Source organism: Aphelocoma coerulescens, chromosome 11 (genome assembly GCF_041296385.1).
Source record: "Aphelocoma coerulescens isolate FSJ_1873_10779 chromosome 11, UR_Acoe_1.0, whole genome shotgun sequence".
NCBI classification, from domain to species: domain Eukaryota; kingdom Metazoa; phylum Chordata; class Aves; order Passeriformes; family Corvidae; genus Aphelocoma; species Aphelocoma coerulescens.
The window spans coordinates 200,581-223,934 of NC_091025.1; the positions used below are offsets into that span (position 1 = coordinate 200,581).

General features: G+C 45.1%; 2 protein-coding genes and 1 long non-coding RNA gene across 8 annotated transcripts in view; 1 reads left to right on the forward strand and 2 right to left on the reverse strand.

Moving 5' to 3' along the window:
* Positions 1-1,918: 1,918 nt before the first annotated feature.
* LOC138117185 (uncharacterized) lies at positions 1,919-4,433 on the reverse strand. 2 transcript variants are annotated; one of them, XR_011154564.1, is made up of 4 exons: positions 4,348-4,433; positions 3,987-4,086; positions 3,189-3,337; positions 1,919-2,003 (listed from the first exon to the last, which is right to left on the reverse strand). It is a non-coding gene; the product is annotated as an uncharacterized lncRNA (long non-coding RNA). The 2 variants fall into 2 exon arrangements; XR_011154563.1 differs by lacking the exon at positions 1,919-2,003 and having other exon boundaries at positions 2,011-3,337.
* Positions 4,354-7,292, forward strand: MARVELD3 (MARVEL domain containing 3). Its single transcript, XM_069027261.1, has 3 exons — positions 4,354-4,821; positions 4,915-5,012; positions 5,126-7,292. The coding sequence occupies exons 1-3, from the start codon at positions 4,445-4,447 to the stop codon at positions 5,725-5,727; spliced, it is 1,077 nt and encodes a 358-aa protein (XP_068883362.1). The 5' UTR covers positions 4,354-4,444; the 3' UTR covers positions 5,728-7,292.
* PHLPP2 (PH domain and leucine rich repeat protein phosphatase 2) overlaps positions 7,187-23,354 on the reverse strand; it is a 34,424-nt gene continuing 18,256 nt past the window's right edge. Inside the window, exons 8-19 of one of the 5 annotated variants that reach the window (XM_069027253.1) lie at positions 22,048-22,278; positions 21,122-21,324; positions 20,559-20,619; positions 19,890-19,985; positions 18,463-18,618; positions 17,601-17,801; positions 16,928-17,090; positions 15,539-15,669; positions 15,043-15,153; positions 14,391-14,579; positions 14,030-14,261; positions 7,187-12,685 (exon numbers count right to left, since the gene is read on the reverse strand). In XM_069027253.1, coding sequence (XP_068883354.1) covers positions 11,546-12,685; positions 14,030-14,261; positions 14,391-14,579; positions 15,043-15,153; positions 15,539-15,669; positions 16,928-17,090; positions 17,601-17,801; positions 18,463-18,618; positions 19,890-19,985; positions 20,559-20,619; positions 21,122-21,324; positions 22,048-22,278 — 2,914 coding nt within the window. In that variant the 3' untranslated portion in view covers positions 7,187-11,545. Of the gene's footprint in view, positions 12,686-14,029; positions 14,262-14,390; positions 14,580-15,042; positions 15,154-15,538; positions 15,670-16,927; positions 17,091-17,600; positions 17,802-18,462; positions 18,619-19,889; positions 19,986-20,558; positions 20,620-21,121; positions 21,325-22,047; positions 22,279-23,354 lie in introns of those variants that run through there. The other 4 variants (XR_011154562.1, XM_069027255.1, XM_069027254.1 and 1 more) reach the window with 4 other exon arrangements.

Genomic DNA, 23,354 nt, shown 5'->3' on the forward strand with positions numbered 1-23,354 from the left:
GTGTTTGTCTATTGATTCTGACAGCATCATTATAACACTGCAGCAGGTTTTCTGAAACACAAGGCACAAACCTTGTCCCCAGCAGGTCAGGTCACACAGGCACTCTGAAAATGCATATTTTCAGAGTTAAAGCTGTCTGACGGTGTAGGCAGGGCTGCTGTGCTAAACCTGCACATATCCACATGGGTCTCTGATCAAGTGATGGTGATGCTTGTGTCTCCAGCCATCTTAATTGCTGAAATGGAGCATAGCACCTGTTACCTCTTTGCATAATCAGAGCAGAAAAATCAGTTCCAAAAAAGCCCAGCTACGTTCTCCAAAGCTGTGCAAACACTGTGTTTAAGAGCCAGAAAGATGGCACAATCCACAAAGAGTGGCTCAAAGCCAGTAACAAGGTAATTAAAAAGTTTACAGTAGCTACAGTTTATCTATTTGCCTGTATTCAGGATCAATTTTGATTTGATCTCAGAAAAAGATCTGAAATACACTGAAATTGCACAGTCTAGCTAGAGATGCCTATTCTGGAAAAGCATCCTGTGTATTGCAAGTGGCTTGCAGGATTCTCTTGCCGCCTGTGTGAACTGTGCTTTGGAAAGCCGAGCACTGGCATCTAGGGGCTGTCTGGTGTCTGCATTTCTTTTGGAAGGGGAACAAGCTGGCTCCCACAGTGTGCAAATGGAGGGCATTACAGCAGGGACAGGGACACTGCCTAGGTTCCTGGTAGAACTCTCCTCTGCAAGCCCTGCGCAGATTGAAAACAGCTGCATTAACACACCTTAACGAGCACTGTCTCCTACTATTTGCCATTTCCCTCCATCAAGAAAACCAGGGAATATAAAAAACAAGAGCTTTCATGATTATGGCTTCTTGTGTGCCTCCCACAACACCAGCACCCGAAAATGCACTGCAGCAACCTGATAGCAGCTGTGCTGGGCATGACAGACTGCACTCCGCAGCCATTGACCACTGTGGTGCTGGGAGGGGACAGAGTCCATCAGGTACAGGAGCCTTTGCTTGCTCAGCCTGGGCACTGAGTCCATTGCAAGCACGTTGAGAGACACAGAGTGCCTCCAAGTTTGTGGGGAGTTGGAAGCACCAGTGAGCTACAGGCCCAACAGCCACAATTAAAGACTTGCAACTCCTGTTACAGATGCTGAGAGGAATGTTCCACAAGCTGTGAATGTTACTGGTTCCTGAGTACGGGCACAGTGAAAGACATCTTGTCCAGACTTGTGTCTGTTTACATCCAGGTAAATATTATCCAGCTAAGTGCATATCCTGTGTTTGACTTATGACTTCAGAGACTTGAGCGGTTGCATGATATGTCATGGCAGCTGTCCTCCAATGGCCTTGGAGCCACTGGGACAGTGACCAGCCAATGGGGGTGGGGTGGAAAGGGACACAGTGGCTTTGTGGGGTGAGATGACACTGTGAGCTTGCAGTGGGTGGCGTGGGCAGCACCAGCACTTCCTTGTCACAAGAACACAGACAGGCCAGCCTTCTCATGACTGAATTAGAGCCCCATTGATGAAAACCTACCATCTGCCTGACTAATCTACTCCTGTAACAACTGCTCATCTCCTTATAAAATAGTGGAGTTGGAGTGTGTGTGAGAAACATTGAGGGTGCCTAAAATACATCCCTTTTGCTTCAAGCTAACCTGTCTTTTTCCTGACCATGTCAACAGCAGATAAAGTGAACAAAATATTTCCCTGCTCTTGACAGCGGTTTTTTACAAGTTTGCAAGTTGTTTAGACACCTCTCTATTAACAAGGTTGCAAGTTGTTAAGAGACACTTGTTATTTCAAATGAGATGTCTGTGATCAACCTTTTTCTCATAGGTTGTATTTCTAGAGATTTCTTTTGCTTTCTTCTGAATCCCCTCCAGCCGATCCACTTGCCTCTGGAAACACAGTATGCAAGACTGAGGCCAAGCCAGCGGTGAAGCAGGGGCAGAAGAATTTCTTCATGCATCCAACATGTGACACTCCTGTTCATACACCCTAGAAATGTTAGTTTTTTCGCAACAGGATGACATAGTGGACTTGAGTTCAGTTTGTCATTCACAATAACCTCCAGTTCTTTTCTACAGTACTGCTCTATCGTCATCATGCTGCACTCATTGTCCCTGTGATTATTTATTTATGTGGGACGGTCAATAAATCTGGTTGTGGTGTTCAGCAGTGATTGTGCTACAGCTCCCAGTTGCCTCAAGCTGGAGAAATATGAGGCAGTTCATGACTTGCTCCTACCACTTTACCCTCCAAGTTCCCAGGGAGGGCACTGAACCAGGTCAGAGCTCTTGGTCCATGGCAAGCCAAACCAAGCCCTTCTCTCCCTTAGTGCAGCAATGATATCAGAAGTAGCCAGAAACAAAGAAGCCAAAATAATAATAATAATAAATAATTACAAAGAGAAGCCAAAACAGGTGAAGATTGATACTGTTATATACTGTTATAGCCTTCCTATTGCTCTGTTCTGCTGACTGGCATTTGCTGCGGTGAGAATAAGAACCCAGAAGATGATGCTGACCAAGTTCAGCTATGGTACTTTGAGCAGGAGTGAAGTGACACCAAACAAGTTTTTAAGATTTCCCATTACAGTAACAGAAATGGAATAAGACTGACTCACTTCTACAATATCTTGAAGTTTGTACCTCATTTTTTAGCAGCAAACACTCTAGCAAAACACTGAACACAACTTCAACAGAGCAATACTTCCTAGCTCTGACTTTGAACAAGTAAATTACACACAAATCTAAAGAAAGTTTTAGCTCAGTTTGTTGGATGACCAGGAGAAACACTCTGCATAAGAAACACTTATTTCATCCCTTCTTGTGACTCATGATTATTTGACTTAGTTCTTCATGTCCCTTTCATGTCAGTTAAAAGCTCTACTAAGCAAAATGGCACTGTGCATGATCCTAAAAGTTTACAAAGGATTGCTAAAACTTTTAAATCCATCCAGCAAAGAGGCCTGGTTTCTGGCACATCAGCATGAGTGATGCAACACATACAGATGAAAAGCTGTGTGCAACAGCCTCACCACTGAGCATCTGCACTATCTCCAGAGTCCTTGTCCTAAGCTCTCCATGGATTCCCCATTTTCTAACTTAGGACACAACTTCTGTCCCCTCTATCTGAACTGGACATTGAAATAATGGTTCTTTTGTTTTCCTTCTCTCTTACCTCAACCGAAGTAAATTTTAAGATGCATTTTCAGATCTCCAGTCCTTTGTGGAATCAGGTGAAGTGTTGAGGAGAGCAATTTCCCACAGTGCTGAGAAGAGTTTATAGGCTTTTCACCATATAACTCTATAGAGTTACTGCTGTTGCTCCTGCAAAGACAGAAGGGTGAAACAATCTTACTGTTGCCACCAGTCTTACAGATGGAGGAAATGTATTTTTGCATCTTAGAGACAAATTTGGACCTCTCAGGGCACATATTCAGGCATTGCGTCTGAGACCTTACAGTGTAACTGTTTCCCTAAAAATATCTGTTTTCCTAAATGCAATATAAGTATTTCTTTGCAATTTTTTTGCTGTAAAAGCAAAGAGCTTTTACAGGCAGTGTTTGCTCAAACGCTTGAATAAAAGCATTTGCTCTGAATGTGGAGAGTTCTGTGTTTCCCACTGTATTTCCAAATTGTCCTGCTGTTTACTTTTCTCCCTTTCCTGAATCAGCTCTGCCCTTACCAGCCCTGAGAAATGTTGACGCTTGTGCATGGGTGAGAGCCTGGACACTTGCCTTCACTCCAACCACCACCAATAACCACAGGAGTAATTAATCACCTTCTCTGCTGGAAGGTGATAGATGCTGTGCTAAGGAGTCTGTCAGGATGGCAAGACAGACTGGCAGCAGTACATTATCGTCAGTAAAAAGGTCCCATCATAGATGGCCGAAGTGGCCTCCAGCAAAAAGACACAAAAGAGGTCTATTTGGTTCTGTACGGCTAAATATAAGGTAATGTATCTAAAGAAAATTACCTGAATGTGGTCTCCGAAGTGCTGAACTGGAACCTGATAGTTGCACTGCAGGACAGATCCCAAGGTGTGAGTGACTGTACCTGGAGACACAGGCCCTGTGCTGGGGCAGTTGGAGAAGCAACAAAATGCTGTGCATTTCCAGGACAAGACAGAGACAGTTGTTTTGCTGCGATGTAAACTGCTGGTGCACTTGTGCCTTGAGTGCTGCATGGAGGTGCAGTCACTGCATCACAGGGTGAGTTTAGGGGAGTTACAGCAGGCCCAGAGAGGCTGGGACTGGGGTTTCATAAGGAAACAGAGAGGCACGGTCAAAGTTTACAGAGGCACGAGGTGGCAGAAAAGCTGCATAAAGAACACTCACCAAAACTCACAACACAGGAAAAAGTAGAACTCGTAAAATTGTGAAAGTTTAATTAGTTTAATTTAGTCAGTTTCCAGCAAGTTGGGTACTAACAAGCATGTTCTGTGGCAGGTGGAAAACCTCGGGACGTTATCGCCACAAGGGGCGGCGGGTGGAAGAGAAGGGGAGTGGACACACACGCCCAACAGCTAGTGAACCATGCGCAGGTGCCGGAGGACCGCGCACCTGCGCCGAGGAGCTGAGCACTTCCAGATGGGGCAGGGCCTGGCCGGGCTGGAGCTTCCACCACTCTCGAGAAGCGCTGGCGGGGCTGAGGCGAGCGGATGAGACGGAGTTCACCGCGCCGGCACAACCCCGGGGTGGCCGGGCCCGGCCCCCCGTCCCCAGCGCCGGCGGAGCGGGGCCGGGCCGGGCCATGGCGGAGCGGGACTGCCCCCGTGCCGCGCGTGGGGGACGCGCCGGGGCGGGCGGGCGGTGAGAACAGCGGGCGGTGAGGGGAGCGGGCGGGCGGGCAGCCGCGCGGGGTCCGCGTCGGCGCCGGGGCTGAGCGGCGTCATCTCTCCTTAGCGTCGTACCCGGAGCAGAGGCGGAGGGACCGCGGGGAAGCCGCGCCGTGCCGGCGTCGCTGGAGCGCCGCCGCTGCCTATACCTGCGCACGGGCCGGGGTGAGCGCGGCCGGCGGGAGCCGCTCCCTCCATCCTGCGGAGCGTAGTGCCTGGCCCGGCTTCCTCCCGGGCGCTGCTCTGCGGTCGCAGACTCACCTCGGCCTCCCCTCCAGCCTGCTGCCAAATGATGGAGGTCCTGCTCGCCGCCCTGATCCTGGTCTGCAGCTCCGTGTCCGGTGGCTCGACGGGAGGATATACCGGCCTCCCCGCCCTGGGGGGCATCTACTACTACCAATACGGCGGGGCCTACAGCGGCTTCAGCGGAGCAGAAGGGGAGCGAGCCCAGCAGCTTGACCAACGTTTCTACTTAGTGAAGCTGCCCATTGCAAGGGCAGCAATGGCCGTGGGAGGGTGTCTCCTGGTCTTCCCTTGTGTTCTTATTTTGGTTGGTGTTCTACACCTACCGTGGCATTTCCCAGCATGGCTGCTAATTGAATGCACCCTGTACATAGTGATTGCAGTTGGCACAGGGCCTGCTCTGTACTATTTCTTCCATTCTCTGCTGAGTGTTTATAATTCATCAGTGTGCAAAGAGAGAGAGCAACTTTATCAAAGCAAAGGCTATCAGGGCTTCTGGTGCAGCCTGCATGGGGCAGAGATTGCTGCTGGCCTCTTGGGCTGCATGGCTGCCATGGCGTACCTGCTCAGTGCAGGCCTAGCTGTCAGAGATTACAGGACAGTTCATGAACAGAAACAGAAGCCACTGCAATTATAACAGCTTTCAAATGATTCCTCCACTCCAGTAATAGGCTGGATTTTTGCCAGTCTCCTTACTGAGATGAAGCAGTATGGTGTCCTTCCTTCTGGACAGTGCAGCCTTAATGCTAGAGAACACTCATCAAACTGGCATAGCTCTAAATAGGGTAGAGTCAGGCTATTCCTAACTTGAATTTGCATTATTGAATTATTGGTGACTGAAAGCTAATCCAATGGGTTGTCTCCTGCTTCACAAGGCAGCCCTTCCATCCCACTATCAGATGTCCCGTTCTCCAGTGAGGACTTCCTACAAGTACTGCCACTACATGCTTCTGCCAATGAACAGCTTTTTGTAGCTTAAACTGTCTTTACAAAAGACATGTGACTTGACTGAGAAAAGAGCTATTATAAACAAGTGATCAAGGCCCCTGGTTGTGGCAGCTAAATACTGCTTCCTTGTAGGTCTCTTGGAATTAACAGACTGGTGTGAACATGACGTTTATAAGGCCATGAAAAAACCTCACAAACTCAGTCTAACTTGTGACACAATGCCTTTTCAAACTCCTGGAGAGGGCCCATTTTTGTATGAAATGGTCTTTTTATATAACTTATATACAAGAGTTTTGCTTAAAAAGATACCCTGAATTGGGATAATCAGACAAAAGCCTTATGAGATCAAATGGGTGGTTGAATATAGAAGTATACTGTTTTCAAAATACATTTTTAATGTACAAGTTGGAGAAATTAGATGCTGCTCTTATTATTTTTTTTTAGAAAAACTTCTTATAGGAAATTTACTGGGAAAAATAGCACTAGAATCACCAACTCATGCCTCAAAATGAAATGCCACTTCAGAGCAGCGTCCACTATGTGCATTGTTCATATGAGGATGGAACCACCCCAGTCTCACAGATAAGTTCTGCCCATATTAAAAAAACTAAACACACTAGAAACATGCTTTGCCTTGGACAAGCTTTTTCACTGGCACCATTACTAAATCCTCACAATTACCAAAACCATGGAATGTTATTAGAACTAGAGACACAGAAGTAAAACAGATGCCAAATAGGAACACACTAGGTGCTTTGGGGTTTGTTTGATTTCTTCTGCCTTTTAGTAGTTAGATGCATTGAGTGTCTCAGCACAGGGATTTATGTGGACAATCTATCGTGGTCCTATTTCTGTTAACATTTCTGTACTTCCTCTTGCTGCAGCTACTTCTAGAGCTGTACAGTGCTATTGAGAGCAAGTTCACAGGGCAGATTCCTCTAGCAGGAAACAGAAAGCTGCCTTAATAATTGGTAAGTCTAATTCTACCCTCACAGTGTTCTACAAGAAGTTTTTGTATGGAAGGCTGATGAGTGAAGTAGCACATAGAGCTCAGTGAACCTGCAGCACAGCTGCTGCTAGACACAGCTTTGACTGGGATATTGCAGAGATTTCTTCCAGCAGTGACAGAATCAGAGTAAGCCGTTAGATGAAAGTAAAAATCTTTATTGCTAAGTCAGCTGAAAATCCAATGCAAAAATACTCTTCCTTCCTGAACTGCTCTGTACATCTGAATAAAGAATCAATGTCAATGGACCAGTGTTTTCCAACAATCTTACATTATTTGCCTTTCCAAAGCAATACATAGGTCACGGTGCTGAGGGTGCATTCACTGGACAACCTACTCCCATACACAATAAAAACAGGGATTGTTAAAGGTGCATGCTAGAGTGGAATACAGAAAGTACTCTCCTTTTTAAAAACAAAAAAAAAACATGAAAAAAGATTACTTAGTAAACAGTTGGTACACTGCAATATTTAACATGCGCCAGGTCATATGAGTCAAGTTTAAAAAAAGGTAACATTTTAAAATGTGAAAAAAGAGGAAAAATACAGCTGAGTCTTCAGAGAGCAATAGAACAGCAGACAATGATTGCACAAGACCAAAGAGGTGATCTACTGCCGGAAGAAAGGCCTTTGCAAGTGACCCAAAAGCCACCAGCATCTATCTGGAAGGAGTGCAGAAACCCCACAGGTCCAAAGCCTTAGGTGTGACCAAAGATCCTGTGTACCACGGGAAAGATTTCAGACTTCACAGCAGCTCGTCCCCGAGAGGGAAATACTTGCTCCTTCTTGGAACAGGATGTTATCCTCCCATCTAACTGAAGATTCTGGTATGAACAGTCTGTGATGCTGCCTCCATGTGCCTGTTCCTTGTTCTGGGGGCAATGTGGAGGGTCTCTTACTTTATCACCTGGGCCCCAACTACCCCCCATTCAATACAAGTTTTATGGGTTCCTTTTGCAGAAGCCTTTCCGGACAGGACAGGACAGAGCAGTGCCTTCACAGTACCCTTCTCAGCAAGCATGCTTATCAGCAGAACCAGAATTACTGAAGAGATGGACCAACAAACTCCTCAGCCTCACTGTGGCTGCATGCAGTGTGGCAGGGCTTGCATTGCTCAGCAGGGACAAAACAGCCTGAGGACCTCAAGCTGAGAACCTCTCTCTAACAGCAAGTTCATGAATGAGTGGGATGTTCTCAGTGATGTGGTTAAGTGAAGAAGATCACATAGTATCTCTGCAAACTCCAAAAACAAAAACCAGGGAAGGGACTGGAGATCAGGAAGAGAACTGGGAAGACACTTTCTATACCCTGCTATGAGTCCTTCAGTAGACTCGCCCTTTCATACCTGTTCCACCTACAGCAGTGCTCCTTGGGAGCTTGAAATCTAAGGTGGTGTTAATAAATAAGGTAGGGAAGACATAGAAGGAGGTAGGAAAACAAAAGGTAGTGGAGGGAAGCACTCTGTCCTATGAGTTGTCCTCACCAGATAGCTGAAGATAACCCAGCCACACCACTATCTGACCAATGTCAGAAAAAAACCATTTCTTTGGATGACAGTGACCTTGAAGCATGTCTCAGCAGTTGGAATCTTGTGTTAGAAAATGCAAGACATTTGCATGAAAACATGATGCCAGTGTCTTTGCTGACACCCAAAACTGGCCTAGGAAAAAGCAGCACTTTTTGTGATGAACAGGCACTATTTTTAATGCATGAAAAAGATTTTGGATGACTGGAGAAAAAGCATCACAATGCCATAGCTGAAATGGAAAAGCTTATTCCTCTGAAGAAGCACACGGAAGACATGCAGAAGCTGCTTGAGGACACCAGTGCTCGTGTTAGTCAAACAGAGGAAGACTATTTGGAACAGGTTAAGTAAACTCAGCCTGTGCTGCCCAGAGTTCATAATACCAGCTTCAGAGAAATCTGTGCATTCTACCTGGAGTGTAAGAAAGATAACAAGCTATGTCTTCCATGACAGTTCACACTCATAGAAAATAGGAGCTGGCTGTATTTAAACTTCCTTTCTGCTTCAAAACCAGAAACAGCACTGGAGAAAAAGTCTAAGTAGAAATTCCTTCTGTTCCATCCTGCCACTACCTTTAAGAGGTGCAGTTCAGAAATCTGTATGCTCCATCGCAGAGCTGTGTTTTCCTTAGTCCTTCAACACTGAACCAGGTAGAGCCATTCATTACTAACTCCTTGTGGCAACTCTGCACACAATACTACTGGTTCAGACTGGCAAGGACGCACTGGACTTTCCATATCAGTGCAAGAAATAGAGACCTGATTTGCATTAATATGTGCCACTCGGAGTGCAGGGTTTGTCAGATTCTTACTCAGAAAGAAGGGTTTCTGCATCAGTCCCATAGTGAATGGAGGCTGTTCTACAGCCCTTTCAGATACCAGAAAGTGTGAGGCTGTTGGAGCCCTGGGTTCTGAGAATTTCAACCTTTCATGAGGCTAGTAGGCACAGATATTTGGTAAAATTATCACCAGTGACAGAATCAAAAGCTGCAGTCAAATACATTGGGATGAACCTTTCCTGCATACTTATATGATGATAATATGAAAGAGTTTTGGGGTTTAGCATTTGAATCTTTTCTGCTGTTGTTTCTCTGCCTAAGGGATTCAAGTGCTGTTGTTTCTGTTGTTTTAAGAATTAGCTTCAATCTCCAGTTCCAAATGAAATAGGTGTTTAAACAACCAAAATTTTTGGGAGTTTAAACTTTGGAAAAAGTTGGGTTGTTTCATGATTACACTGCAACTAGCACAAAGTATATCCTAAAATGTTGCTCCTCATGCATGATAAAAATACATTTTTTTCCTAGTGAGAAGAAATTCAAGGTGCTCTGAAATCTCAGTAAAACTCCATTAGATTTTGTCAGAAGATCTATATTGACAATATCCCACAAATAGTCTGCACAATATTTCCTTCTGAGCAAGGCCCAAATTTGATCCAAAAATAGACAACTCAAGCCCCTCAGATCTCTTCAGAAGAAACTTTTAAGTTTTCTTCATAAATATAATTACTGAAGAAGAAAAGGCACTAGCCCACATTACAGTCAGGATTATTGCACCACTGACATGATGGGGACAGCTGCTATCCAGCTCTGTCAGAAAGGAAGACAGATCTGCATGCTACAGAGGCACTGGTCTCCACAACCCTCACACAAAATGACGACATAGGCAGCCAACTTACACCCTGCTCCAAAAATCCTAATGGAAACACAAGGCATCTGAGTGCAGACTGGCCAGTTCATCATTCGTGGGACTGTTTTAAACATCTTTTTCGGTGCTGATAAAAATGGTAATAAGATGAAAAGTTTCATTTTTGCTTTTGTGCTGAAAGCTAAGCAGGAACAAGTATACTTTCAGCTTGTTTGTGGCCAAACTGGGCACATACCATGAAATGCTGGTTTCTGTGGATTTGGAATATGTCTCCTGTTTCCAGGGAAAACAAAGACACTGTAGCTGACAATGCAGAGGTTTATGTTGATGGAATAGAGCACTGGATGCTTCTGCCAGCCTTAGTGTGACACACCACTGTATACAGCTTGGCTCCTCTGACTGAGCACTGAGACAAGCACAAGCTCCTGGTTTTATCCCTTGTCTTCTGGATACAGGAAGCCTCTGCTGTGAAGCATCCATGATGAAGGTGGCCAGGTTGCTGCTGAGGTGTTGTTGAGGTGGGTCTGTGCTCTGCAGCTAGAAGCACTAGCTCCATCCATTACCTTAATAAACCAGTCCTGAGCTGATCTTTCCTATGCTCCATATAAAATGCATTGGTTGGCACCTGCTTATCACTCAGCTATGTATTTTCTCATCCTGCACAGAATGATCCCACCATAACCCTCCATCTCCCCTACACCAGTGCTCCTCAGAATACTGGTACCCTGAGTCCTCCACTGCCCTAAGAACATCCACTGCAAATAGTCCACAGCATACCTGCTGTGGAGTGCTTTCTCCCCTAACCCTAAATAATAAAGTGCTGGGCTGAAGGGGAAAAGAACAGCTTAAGTGCAATAAATAAAAGTGAGTGCAATTAATGTAGGAAACCATTCTTAGGTCAGCTCCATTGCAACTGGCTGTATTCTTTCAAGGAATAACGAAGTCAGGTGCTGGGGGGGAGGGTGGGACACTGCATCAGAAATATTCACAGGACTCTAAACACTGAGCATTTCTCCCTGAGCAGCCTCCTCACCCCCCACACACATACACCAGCCCCTTTCCTGCAGAGCTGGCAGAACCTCGGGGTTCAAGGACTTATCAGACAGTCCCTAACACAGAGCTCAGCTGCGGATCTGAGTGCTCATAGAACAACTGAGATCCTACAGTGATAAGTGGACAGCCCAGACGTCGGCCTTCTTGATTCTTCTTCAACTCCATTAAGGAAGCAGCAGGTGCCTGTACTTCTTGCAGATCCCAGCTCCCTCAAAGGGCAAGACAGCCCTTATGAAACAGAGCTCCCTGGGACAGATAATGTGGGAGTGGTACTCGTAGGGTTACAAAGCTGTGTCAAACTCCTCTGGCAGGGGTGCTGCATGTTCTTCTTTCAGCTCCTGATCTTCTCCGTCCTCCTGGTGCTGCTTCATCTGTTCCTTCACTTCCTCTTCCAGATCAGGTGGCACCACAAATTGATCTTCTGGCTCCACCTGGGATGGAGCAGCAAAATAGCCTGTCTTCTTCTTGGGTGCCTCTGTTGCTACTTCGATGAGGTTGAGGCTCTCCTCCAAGGGCACTATGGAGCCATTGGAAAGCTTCTTTCCATAAAGACAACATGTGGAAAGAGATTTTTGCAGTTCACACTTCTCCTTGACCCCTCTCTGCACAGTGTTGCTGTTTACACTGTTCTGCCTCCGAATGATGAGTACAAGCCCAGAGTCATTCTCTGGCCCTGGAGCAGAGGAGCTGTACTCTGCAGCAGGACGTTCTAACTCCAGACCCTTTCCTTTACAGCAGTGGATGTCCACCTCTACCTCCACTTTACTGCCGTTTGTCATCACACCTTCCACAGGCTGCTCATCATCACTATCTAGACCATTGTCAGACTGGTTGCTAGAGAAGGTGGCACTGGAAGGTTGGCGCTGAAAGATGCTTGAGGGGGGCACAGGATGTAGGCTGCAACGTCGTTCTTGTCGTGGTAGCAAACTGCCATCTAGACCAACAGCACCGTGTTCATCTGACGCAGTAGAGCCCACTTCACTGCTAACCTCAGAAGCAGACAGTTCACTGCTGAACTCTGAAGCAATTCCACTGCTACATGAAGGTGTTGCTGGCTTGGTGGTGGTAGAACTAAATCCCCCAGGGCCTGGCAGAGTGAGGCCATGCATCTCACACGTGCAGTTGTCCTCACTGATGTTCAGACATACCACCATTGCACCAACATTGTCTTGGCAACCATAGCTTTGGGCTAAAGTGCAGAGTTTCTTTGCAGCAGCCAGTGGGTCGTGTAGGTGCCGCACAGCTGAGACAGCCTCTGCATGAGAAAGGTGTTCCCAGAGAGCTTTGTTCCCTAGAAGTAGCAGCTCATCTTGTACAGTCAGTGGAATGGAATTGACATGTGGTTTGGGCAGGATCCAAGGATGCAGGTATGTGCAGCCCAGCATCCGAGTACAGCAAGTCACACCGTTCACTTTATTGTCCTGCAGACAAGAGAAACAAGGCAGTAGCATTGGATGTGCTATTAGATCATTTACAAAGCAACCTTTCCCCTGCCCATATGCTGGTTTGGAGCCTCAAGAAATGCCAGTTACACATCTGCAGTATTGGAGAAAGGGATCTAGGTGCACATACTACAGTGCAGACATTCACTATACCCGATGACCAGATACAGTAACCGCCATGACCCATGATGGCAATAACACACTTTTATCCCACAAGACTTTTTGTTGGGCTCTGAAGAATTGTAGCAGACTATTCTGAAATGTGCAGCTAGACTACCTGCAGTACATTGATCAGAGAGCCTCACTGATGAGTCTTATGTGAAACTTATTTTTTTAGAACAAGTTGGATAGTGACTTTGGACTTTCTCAGTGCAAGACAGGTTACCCAGCCATTAAACTATTTCTGTGTATTGTCTGAACTATTTCTCTCTTAATTAACACATAATGGCATTCTGAAGTGGGGACACTACATCCTGAGGAAAAAAAGAACAAGTAGGTATCTCAAACTGTTTCTGTAACCCGGATCTATTACCCCCTTCTGCTAGATCGTCCCCTGGCCAGTCTGGCAGTGGTCTCCCATAAAGAGAAGTGCCCACAACCCTCAGTCTCTTTTCCAAGTCAGTGTTTTGAATTTAGTTTCAGTGTTCTTAATTTCTGTATCCTCTGGGTGTTAATACTGCTGCTGCTGCCGCCAAGTATTAAAACCCAGCAGATGAGACACACAGGGAAGTCTCTTAGACAATAACTTCAATTTTCTTTTTCAGAATCCATTAATGAGCCAGTTTTTAAACTATTTAACATGCTACATTAATCCCATAGTTATTTTCAGTCAGAGTGCTATGCCGCAGCATTACAGCACCTTGAGGAGCTGTAACACAGTGACACATTATGCTTGTGAGAAATACTTCTATCTAGCAACTTAATACTTTTTAAAAGACTCATAAACTAAAGCATAAAACTAAAGTGATTGGCACTGATTTCTCAAGATCTTTACATATGTATTTCTCCCATTCTTTGGAACTTCCCTATTATTTCCAAGTGTTTAGAAAGTTAACCTTTAGAGAGTTGTCTAGAAATCATTTTAATACTTTTGCATACAACATGTCATCCTGTACCCATAGTTCTTAGGCCACAGTGTTTTAGGAACATGCAATTTTGAACAGCTAATCAGCAAAAGAGGCAGAGCAGAAAGCACTAGACAAGTCATTCAGAACCTTCATGTCACCCTCTCCCCTGTAATGTTATGCAGACAGCTGAGCTCATGTACTTGTACCAAGCTTTTACGTGAGGGTGGAAGCTGAAGTGAAAAGGGTCCAAACCTACCTCTGTTATAATGGCTTTTTGCTCCTTGACTCTCCTGGCTTCTTCTGAACATTGTTCAAGGCTGAAGACTTTGGAGAGAGGCAGTGCTTTTCCACTTCGGCACAGAACGGCTTGGCACGTCCCCACATTGGCCACTGTCAGAGAAAAGTTGCTGGCTGGATCAGCCACCTCATTACGAATGTAGCAAAGGACAGCAGAGGAACCCAGCTTCTGCCCAGCCATGCCCAGCTTCCTGTTGGAGGAAAAGGTGTAGGAGGCTCCAGACTCTACTGACAGGCATTCTGGAGGGCTGCCTCACCCCACCTAACACATTGATATTCCTATGCAAGTCCCACCAGAACCAGCTTGCTCACTGTCCTACCTGTGGGAGACCAAGAAGGTGTTGGACATGAACATGGTGTCAGACTGCTGTACCTCCTCCAGGAGCACATCGGCCATGGTACACTGCAGCAAGCGTGGCAGTTCTTCGTTCTTGTCACCATCAAACATGCCATACACAGCCTCCACGCCCTCTGCAAAGCTCCCCAGTGCCAGGGATGACACACACAGCCTGTCAGAAAAGCATACAAGCAAAGTTAATAGATCTCAAAATATTGTCTTGCTCTCAAAACCACAGCCATCAGGCAACCTTGCTGTGAGTGCCATTCTCACAGGGCAGCAAAGCCACTCTTCCTACATTCACTAGCCTGGGAGATGTACAGCTGCATTTTATCGTTGGAACTCCCAAATCCTCCTTGACCACATGCAGGAGAGGGCAACAGCCACATGTGGCAAGAGAAAAAGCATCTTTGCTGGAGAGGAAAGGAGAGTCCAAGTATACTGGGAAAAGTTGGTGAAAATTGAGGCAGAAGATAATGTGGAGACTTGAGTTACCAAGACTTAGTAAGAGACCTGGAGAGACAAAGGGATGGATGAGCTCTTGGGCAAAATAGGTCTCCTTGGGTGCTCAGCAGTGCACTCTGCCCAACATCCTGAGAAGACAATGTCAGTGTTTAGCAGACCACAATACTCACTTATTTCTTTGGCCTGCCATCTCAGCTACTCCATGATTCCAGAAGGTAGAAGTGAGTGCGGAGTCTGCCGTGAGGGAGGGCTTAGCATCAATCTTCAGTGTGGTAATGTGACTACAGAGAGAACAGAAGTTACGCTTTTCTAGAACCTGCTGAACAGGCCATACGATCTAGACTGGCTTGAGTTTTAGACAGCAATCTGTAGAAAGAACTGCATCAAGGAGAGGGGTTTAAGGGCTAGGTCTTCTGGAGATGTCTGGCTGCTCATGCCAAAGACACCTGGGAAAACCTCATACCACCTGAAAAATTACTTGCTTTGATGTTTTGGACCCCGACTTTTCCCTTCCCAAAGACAGGAAGTCTCAGTTGCCTCAGGCAGGGAACATTATACCACTATGCAGTGATAAAGTGCTTTTACTTTATTATGCCATTTCCTCTCCTGGCAAGGGTTACCCTTCCCTGTGCAGGTCACTACTGGGTTGACATGTCAATGGCTCACCTGAAGATATCCAGTGTCTTGTGTTCTAGCACCAGGTTTGTGTTTCCACTCAGATCCAGCTCTTGCAAGGAACCTGGCAGTGCCTCAGGGATCAGGATTTCAGTTAACTCATTGCAGCTCAAATCCACAAACTGCAGTAGCAACAAACAGCATGACAAAGAAAATACTCTTTTGTTGTGTCAAGTCATCAGTTACTCCAGTGCTCCTTACAAACATCATACAACCCTGCTACTTATTGTATCTCACACACACGTCATGAAAATGGATCTGACTGGTTAGAAGAAGAATGATTTGTAAGCAACCTGCAATAGCCAGGACTCCAATACTGAAAGACTAGGTCACAGCAAAGATAAAAGAAGGCCTCTATGTGCAAAACTGCCTAGCTATATAACACTGCCCACTGTCTCAAATGCAAGAAACCAGAAATGTCAGAGGCAGGGGCTAAAGGTGAATGAGAGATGATCTTTGATCAACTCAGACAGGTGAGAGATCTAGAATGCATATTCTGTGGCTTCTTCTGGGGTTAATCAAGCAAGGTCATAGAACCACAGAATAGCCTGTGCTGGAAGGGACCTTAGAGCTAATTTTGTTCAACACCTCTGCCATGGGCAGGTACACCTTCCACTACAAGAGGCTGCTCCAAGACCTGTCACACCTGGCCTTGAAACTTCCGGGGATGGGGCAGCCACAGCTTCTCTGGGCAACTTGTACCAGTGCCTCACCATACTCACAGGGAAGAGTTTCTTCCTAATATCCAACCTACACCTACTCTCTTTCACTTTAAATCCATTCCCCCTTGTGCTGTCATTCCACACCTTTGTCCAAAGTCCCTCTCATGTTCTCTTTTAGCCAGTTTAGATACTGGAAGGCTGCAATAAGGTCACTCCAGACCCTTTTCTTCTCCAAGCTGAACAACCCCAAACCACTCAGTCCATCACCACAGCAGAGGTGCTCCAACCCTCTGATCATCTTCATGAACTCCTTTGGACCCACTCCAACAGGTCTAAGTCCTTCTTGTGCTGAGGACCCAAGCTGGATGCAGCCCTGCAGGTGGGGTCTCACCTGAGCAGGGCAGGGAGCCGGAATCCCCTCCTTACCTGCTGTCCATGCTGCTGGGGATGAGCCCAGGATGTGGGGGGCTTCTGGGTGCCAGAGCACATAGCCAGAGCATGTCCACCCTCTCATCCAGCAGCATCCCCAAGACCTTCTCAGCAGGGCTGCTCTCAACCATTCATCCCCCAGCCTGGATTGATACCAGGTGTAGCCCTGACCCAGGTACAGCACCCTGCACTTGGCCTTGCTGGGACCTCCAGTTCTCTCCTAGCAGCTACTCCTCATTCTATAACCCAAACTTCCCCAAATATCTCTTTATCTTCTCCATGCAAATACCTGAATACGGGGCAAATGCAGGATCTCTGGAAAAATGCTGATTTCATTAGAGTGTGCAATAAGTGTATGAAGTAGCTTGCAGTTTGCAACAGTTGTAGGAATTGTTTTCAGTTTGTTGCCACTCAGATTCAGCTCTTCCAAGTGCTCCAGCTTACTAAGTTTGCTGAAAGGGAAACAAAAAAATACTGTATCTTACAGACATGAACTTGTCACTTTCTGAAGCTGCAGATGAGGTATCCATAGACATTGCCCTTTATGAGCTAGTTTTCTGATTTACTGCTAGGAGACCAAATGTCCTAAGAGATGCTCCAGTAAGAGGCAGGGTCCCCAGGCCTGGCCTGGATTTGTACAACAGACAGACCCTTCACCATCAGTGCTGAAGTTGCAAAGAAATACCACCCCATCCCCACACACAAGCAACACAACTAATTACATCCCTTAGTCCCTCTGGATGGCACCACAACTAGGAGGACAGGAAAACCTACAACCAACAGTACCCTGTGCCAATCCCCCTCAACAGGCTTCTCCTCGCTTTGTGTGTGGAAATGTCAGGCTTTTGTCATCAAGCCACAGGGAGAGCATCTCACTCTGACTTTGACTCATGTACAATCATGGGAAGGTGGCAGCTTCCTCCTAGGGAGCATTGTCTTGCCCAACAGCCTTACTGACTTACCTTGCAGGGAAAGTCTGCAGGTTGTTGCTTGCCAGATGCAGGATCCGTAGGTTTGGGTGCCCCACCAAGACAGGGATGCATTGATCTGTGAGGTTGTTATTGGTCAAGTATAGCAGCTGCAGCATGCTCAAACTCTCCTCCCCCGTACATGCAGAGGGCAGGGACTCCAGGCTGTTTGCAGATGCATTCAGGTACCTGAGGCTAACCACAGCAAGTGCAAAAATCAGACTTCACATCATCCAAACCATTCCATTAACACGAGGAAAAGGAGCTATACAAATGCCAGTGTGGACAGCAGCACTGGACAGGAGGCCAGACAATACTGTAACATCCCTACTCACATTAAGATTTGTGAGTCTACTAAGGACTTATTAGCTATATGCACTGTGGATGCACACAGCATTTTACAGTAAACGGTGAGTACTGAAAAGCCTGTGGGTAACACTGGTGTAAGCAGACAACATACAACTTTACTTAGACTCTTTAAAAAAAGGGCTAACTCCTGTCTGAATAGACAGTTATGAAGGACTGTTCATTTGTAAAGGGTCTCTCTTGTTGTTCTCCAACGACCTGAACCTGACTGGCTTCTTTTCTTTGCACCTGAACTTATTATGACTACTTTTAAAGACAATGCTCTTCAGGCAGCCTCTGTTTTCCTGTAATTACACAGTAACATGGATCGATTCTTTCAAATCAGCTTGATGGCTTCCCTTACAGCATCTGAATTACCTCCTCATAAAGGGCACACCTCGTTATCTCTTATGCAAATGGCACCTTGTAAGGATAGTCACATAGGTGCCACTTTCAGCCCTTACACTCCAAAGGATAATGCAGACAAAAGGTGTTTGCTACTGAGACTCACTTCAGAGCTTTGACAAATAGTGTCTCTGGGAGTTTAGTCAACAGGTTGTGCTGAAGGTCCAGCACTTCCAAAGGAATGTGTTCTAGAAGAGGTGGAAGGCTTTGCAGACGATTGTGCCCCACCATCAACTTCCGAAGACTCAAGCTTCTGAGGATCCTAGAAAGACATAGGGTTTTCTATTTAACTTGGTTCACTCCTCTTGACATCCACAGAAGTAGTTTTTAATCCACTTAATCTGACTGTACAGCAGGGAAAAATTAAAATACACTGATCCATAAAATGTAAATAATGACAAAGCAGAATAACGCACAGGGTAACATGACTCAGTCTCTCTGAATGCTTGGAAGTGTATCTACATTTCCCTCTATGCTACTGCTGATTGGTATCTTGTCATGCAAGTTGGTGTGCACGTGCCCAGCATTCTCTCAGGCAGACTAAGAAAGAAGTCAGAAATGAGGGCTTTAAATGCCTGTTGTCACTTGCAGGTAGACTTCCACAGTGCCAACATAAATTCAGAGCTTTAAATATCTGCTTAGCACTCCTGTGTTATTTCTGAGGCAGTAAATTATTCTTTGCATAACATACTTAAAATCTGGTCCCTTTAATCCATTGGCATGGCTAAAATTCTCTTTTAACTTCTCATTATCACATCCTTGTTAAATCTTTTTCTTGCTTTTGACGTACATAGTTTTTCTGTGACAAGCACTAGAATGGTCACTTCCTATGCCTCTTGCTTCAACTTCTCCAACCCATGTTCTGCATTTCTTCCCCATCAACCACTTCTCCATTCAATCTTAATACAACTTACCCTAGACACTGTGTCATTCATCACAATCACACTCCGACCAAACACCCTTGTTAGGCTGAGAATGTGGTACTTGTGAGAAGTCATTATAAATAACTGCAAAATCGATTTAGTTCTTGGCTCTCATTTACTGCATTTCTGCAGAGACTGAAAGGGAAATGGGGAGAAAGGAGCTGGCTGATGGTGTACTGTGAAAGCTACATTTGAGATCAGCTGTATTGTCCCTTTGTGATAACACCCTATCAAAGGTAACAGATGAAATTTCCGTGGGACGATGCAAAACGTATTAGGGTCTCATGTATGACCTGTGTTCACAGACAGTATGGTAACATATAGCATATACATATAGCAGCATGTTCTATGCCAGGTGCAAATAGCTGCAGTAGCAGCTGAAAGTACAGGATGGAACTACCTAGCCCCTATTGTTCAAAAGGCAGACCTAGAAACTGGTTCTTTCCAACATTTGAATACAAAGCATTTTTGATGCTGCATAGATAAAGTAAGTGGATTATAGCTCTCTCTACGCAACAAGGAATTAAGCAACTGGAATAGCACTGCTTCTCTCTTCCCAGACAGCCCATTTTCAAAGAAAGCTCAGCTCTGTTTACAAAGGTTTGCTGACCTCGATGGAAGCTCCAAAAGGAGGTTGTAGCTCACATCCAAAACTTCCAGTTTCTTTGCTTCACAGGCCCAGTCTGGGACGCACTGTAGTTGATTGCTGAGAAAAGCAAGTGGGAAAAGCTAGAAACCAGCACTCCATATGGAACAGACTCTAAATGCTGCATGATTTTAGTGACAGCCAAACCAAAAGCAACAGGCAAAAAATGAGCAGCATCCAAGTCAGTCATGTGGATTTTATCTCATGGCTAGCTGTGCGGTGCAAATTGAGCTGGTTCATGACCTGGCAGGGCATCCTATCTTACAGGTCTCACAATGCTGCTCCAAGGGCAGACGTAGGCAATGAAATCAACAGCGGAGATCACTGGCAGCTACGCTAAATATTTGCTCCACAGATCCCCCCATTCAGTTCAGTAAGCTGACATAAGTTCAGTGGTCCCTGCTTGGCTTTTTTTTTTCCTGATCACAGCCTACAGCTGAAGAGGTCATACTGGTTCAGAAGGGCTTCTGGTCTGGGACACTTTCATCATTGCTTAGTGCTGGGCTTTGAAGTTCTATTGTGTTTAATTGTTCTCAACTGTTTTAAACCCTTAAAACCTCTAGAAAATTTTGTAGAAAAAAAGCAAAGGTGTCCAGATACTTGCTTGAAATTCTGTTGTGTATGATCACTTACTGAGAGAGTTCTAGATATGTCAGTAGACCAGGAACCGGATAAATATTGACAGCTGTCAGACCTGATGAAGTAAAGCAAGTAAGTATGATTGCAGAGCTTCAGAGAGAAAACAGCACAGAGAAGCAGCTTAACTATCAAATGAGACTCACTGTCTTTCTTTACAGAGACTCAAGGTCCTCATTGATCCTTCCCACCACAGAGTTCACACTTCATACATCTGCCATATGGCACTACAATGTCTCACTATCCCATTTCTCCATCTGTCATGTGGAGCACCAGAACAAGAGAGAACTGTACTTTTCTTTGTGGGCTCCCAAACAGGTCTCAATGGAAGATGAATTCCTTGGACATAACACTACAACCTCCACACTGTTACACAGCCTGTGTACACAAATGCATATGTGATCCATAGGAGCTAACCTCAGAGGACCCATCACATACAGATTCATGACAATAACATCAGTGTAAGTATTTTTTTAATGTGTGAGAGAGGGCAAAAGGCTGCTTTCCTTTGCTCCCAGGGCTTAAAGGGAAAAGGCAGGTGAAGAAGACAAAGGACATACAGTTGCTGTTGGCATACAGGGCCCGAAGGGAGAAGCCACTCAGCGTCAGCTCTCTCAGCTTATTCCTCTCGCAGTGCAGCTGCTCCAGGCTGACCAAGGAGCTCAGATCCAGATCTGTCATCTGATTGTCTCGTAAATCCATGTAAGCCACAGATTTGTTCCTCTCCAGAGTGTCAGCTGCTGCTCTCTTCAGGTTGTTCAGCCTAAATACTCAGAGATGAGTTAAAAAGTCAGAAAATAGGACACCGAACACTGGACATCAGTAAGAAGAGAGAAGAAAGAAGAGGAAAGGAATAATTTTGGTGAAGGCTAACACCAAAGGTGAGCACAGTGAATGAAATGTGTGATGAGCAATGGTGAATTTCAGGCAGTGAATACAAACAAAAACTTTTCCTTTGTCTACACTGCTATATGTAACCATTTTAATGATTCCCAAATTCTTAAGAGATTTTGAAGAAGGATCCAGTCAAGAAAACAGAAGCCAGGCCAAGGGGCAGCTACTTTGCATGGACACAGGAAGCTAATGCAGAGAGAACAGATACTAGACTACCTTGCCACACACAAAAAGCTCTTTGTCCCTTTCTGAGAGCTCTGCAGTTGGCAGCCTGGAGAATCAGGATCACACCTCTAGGGCAGGGAGGCAAAAAAGGGAAGGAGAGATCAAACAGCTACCAAAGCTCAAGGTAACAGAAAATCACAAGAGGAAACTACAGGGCTGGGTCACATTCAGCATCAGGCACTGCTCAGTTAAGTTTGCTTTTCCAAGTGAATTCTGCACACCCTCAGAAACAGAACTCCATAAAAGCTAAAGAATCAGTAAGAAAAAACTGAACCTAGTTTATTGCAAAACGGACTAGAAGTTACACAGCTCCTCTTCTGTAAAGTAGCAATCTGTTTTATAGACACCTGCAAGTTTCACCCCTTACCTGAGGTCCACACTTTTGATGTGACTCATACGGCTCAGCACTGTCAGGTCCAGGGTCTCTAGCAAGTTCCCTGCCAGGGCAAGTTTGTCTAAGGTGACAAGTTTCTCACAAATTGCTGGCAGTTCACAGAAGTTATTGAAGGAAAGCCCAAGACAGTTGAGCTGCTGCAGGTTTCCCATCTCTTCTGGTAAGGATGTGAGGAAATTGCCATCAAGCCAGAAGGTCTGGAGACTGCAACAGTGAAAAAAAGAAAGAAAATAATTCTGCAAGGAGTAGTGAACATCACATTTAGTATTTTCAGTGAATTTTCTTGTATAGTTAGCTGGTCTCAGTGTGGTTATTTTTAAAGGTACCTAACAGCTAATTTTATTCTTATACACGTAAAGTTACTGAAGTGCTTTTATCACATATGTAATAGGCTTGGAACTGCATATATGCAATACCAAATAGTTCTTAAATTATTTTGGAGGTAAACTTCCAGTTGTGCCAAAGATTGTAAGTTAACACAAGCAAAATACAAATCAGTACTTACATTTTAAATGAAAGATATTTACTAAATTACTTAGTTTTCTACAAATGGCACAGTTTAATCACACCTCCTACCACACTAATGCACTGGTAGAAGATTTTTACACTCTAGTTTTCCATTCCAACACACACTCAGAAAATAATAAGGTAGCTTTCTGTTGTAAGATGAACTGTTTCAAAGGTTGTATGGCTTTTGAGACTCAGATCCCAAATATACAATTCCCTTATTATGATTATGTTCCAACGGAGACCTTTCTGTGTTTAGTGGTGGTAGAAATGAAATCTGAGGCAACAAAAAGTTCTTATGAATAAGGGCTCAAGGAGTCATCAAGATAACTGGACGCATAACTAAGCTGTAAACCTCCAGAAAGCATAAGCCTACATACAGCTTTTTCCTCACAGTTTGCATATGGCTAAGTGATCATTCTGGAAATTACTTGCTCACACCCAGTGTGGCTGCAGACACTCTTTTTTAAAGATACAAGCTGGAGGAAAAGCAGGCTACAATAAACCAACAGTTCAATACTGATGTTTATCTATACAAATGTAGTAACGGTCTTGCAATTAAATTTATCTAAGCTTAAGCTCTTATGCACTTGGAGTAGCTACTGGGGAAAATGGACAATGCTTTTACTCCAGCAAACACTTTAAGACAAAATTTTAAGAGGGGATTGCTCAAGTATTTTCATGTTAAAATCCTCTAACACCAAAAGCAGCCAATTCTGTAGAACACAATCAAACATACCAGTGCTGACAAAAAATCACTAGACCCCTGTGAG

Excerpts from the sequence above, each read along its gene's own strand:
- MARVELD3 (XM_069027261.1), top strand. The coding sequence starts at position 4,445 with ATGTTCTGTGGCAGGTGGAAAACCTCGGGACGTTATCGCCACAAGGGG. Across the intron at positions 4,822-4,914 it reads CGCGCCGGGGCGGGCGGGCG|CGTCGTACCCGGAGCAGAGG; the intron begins GTGAGAACAGCG and ends ATCTCTCCTTAG. Across the intron at positions 5,013-5,125 it reads ATACCTGCGCACGGGCCGGG|CCTGCTGCCAAATGATGGAG; the intron begins GTGAGCGCGGCC and ends CCTCCCCTCCAG.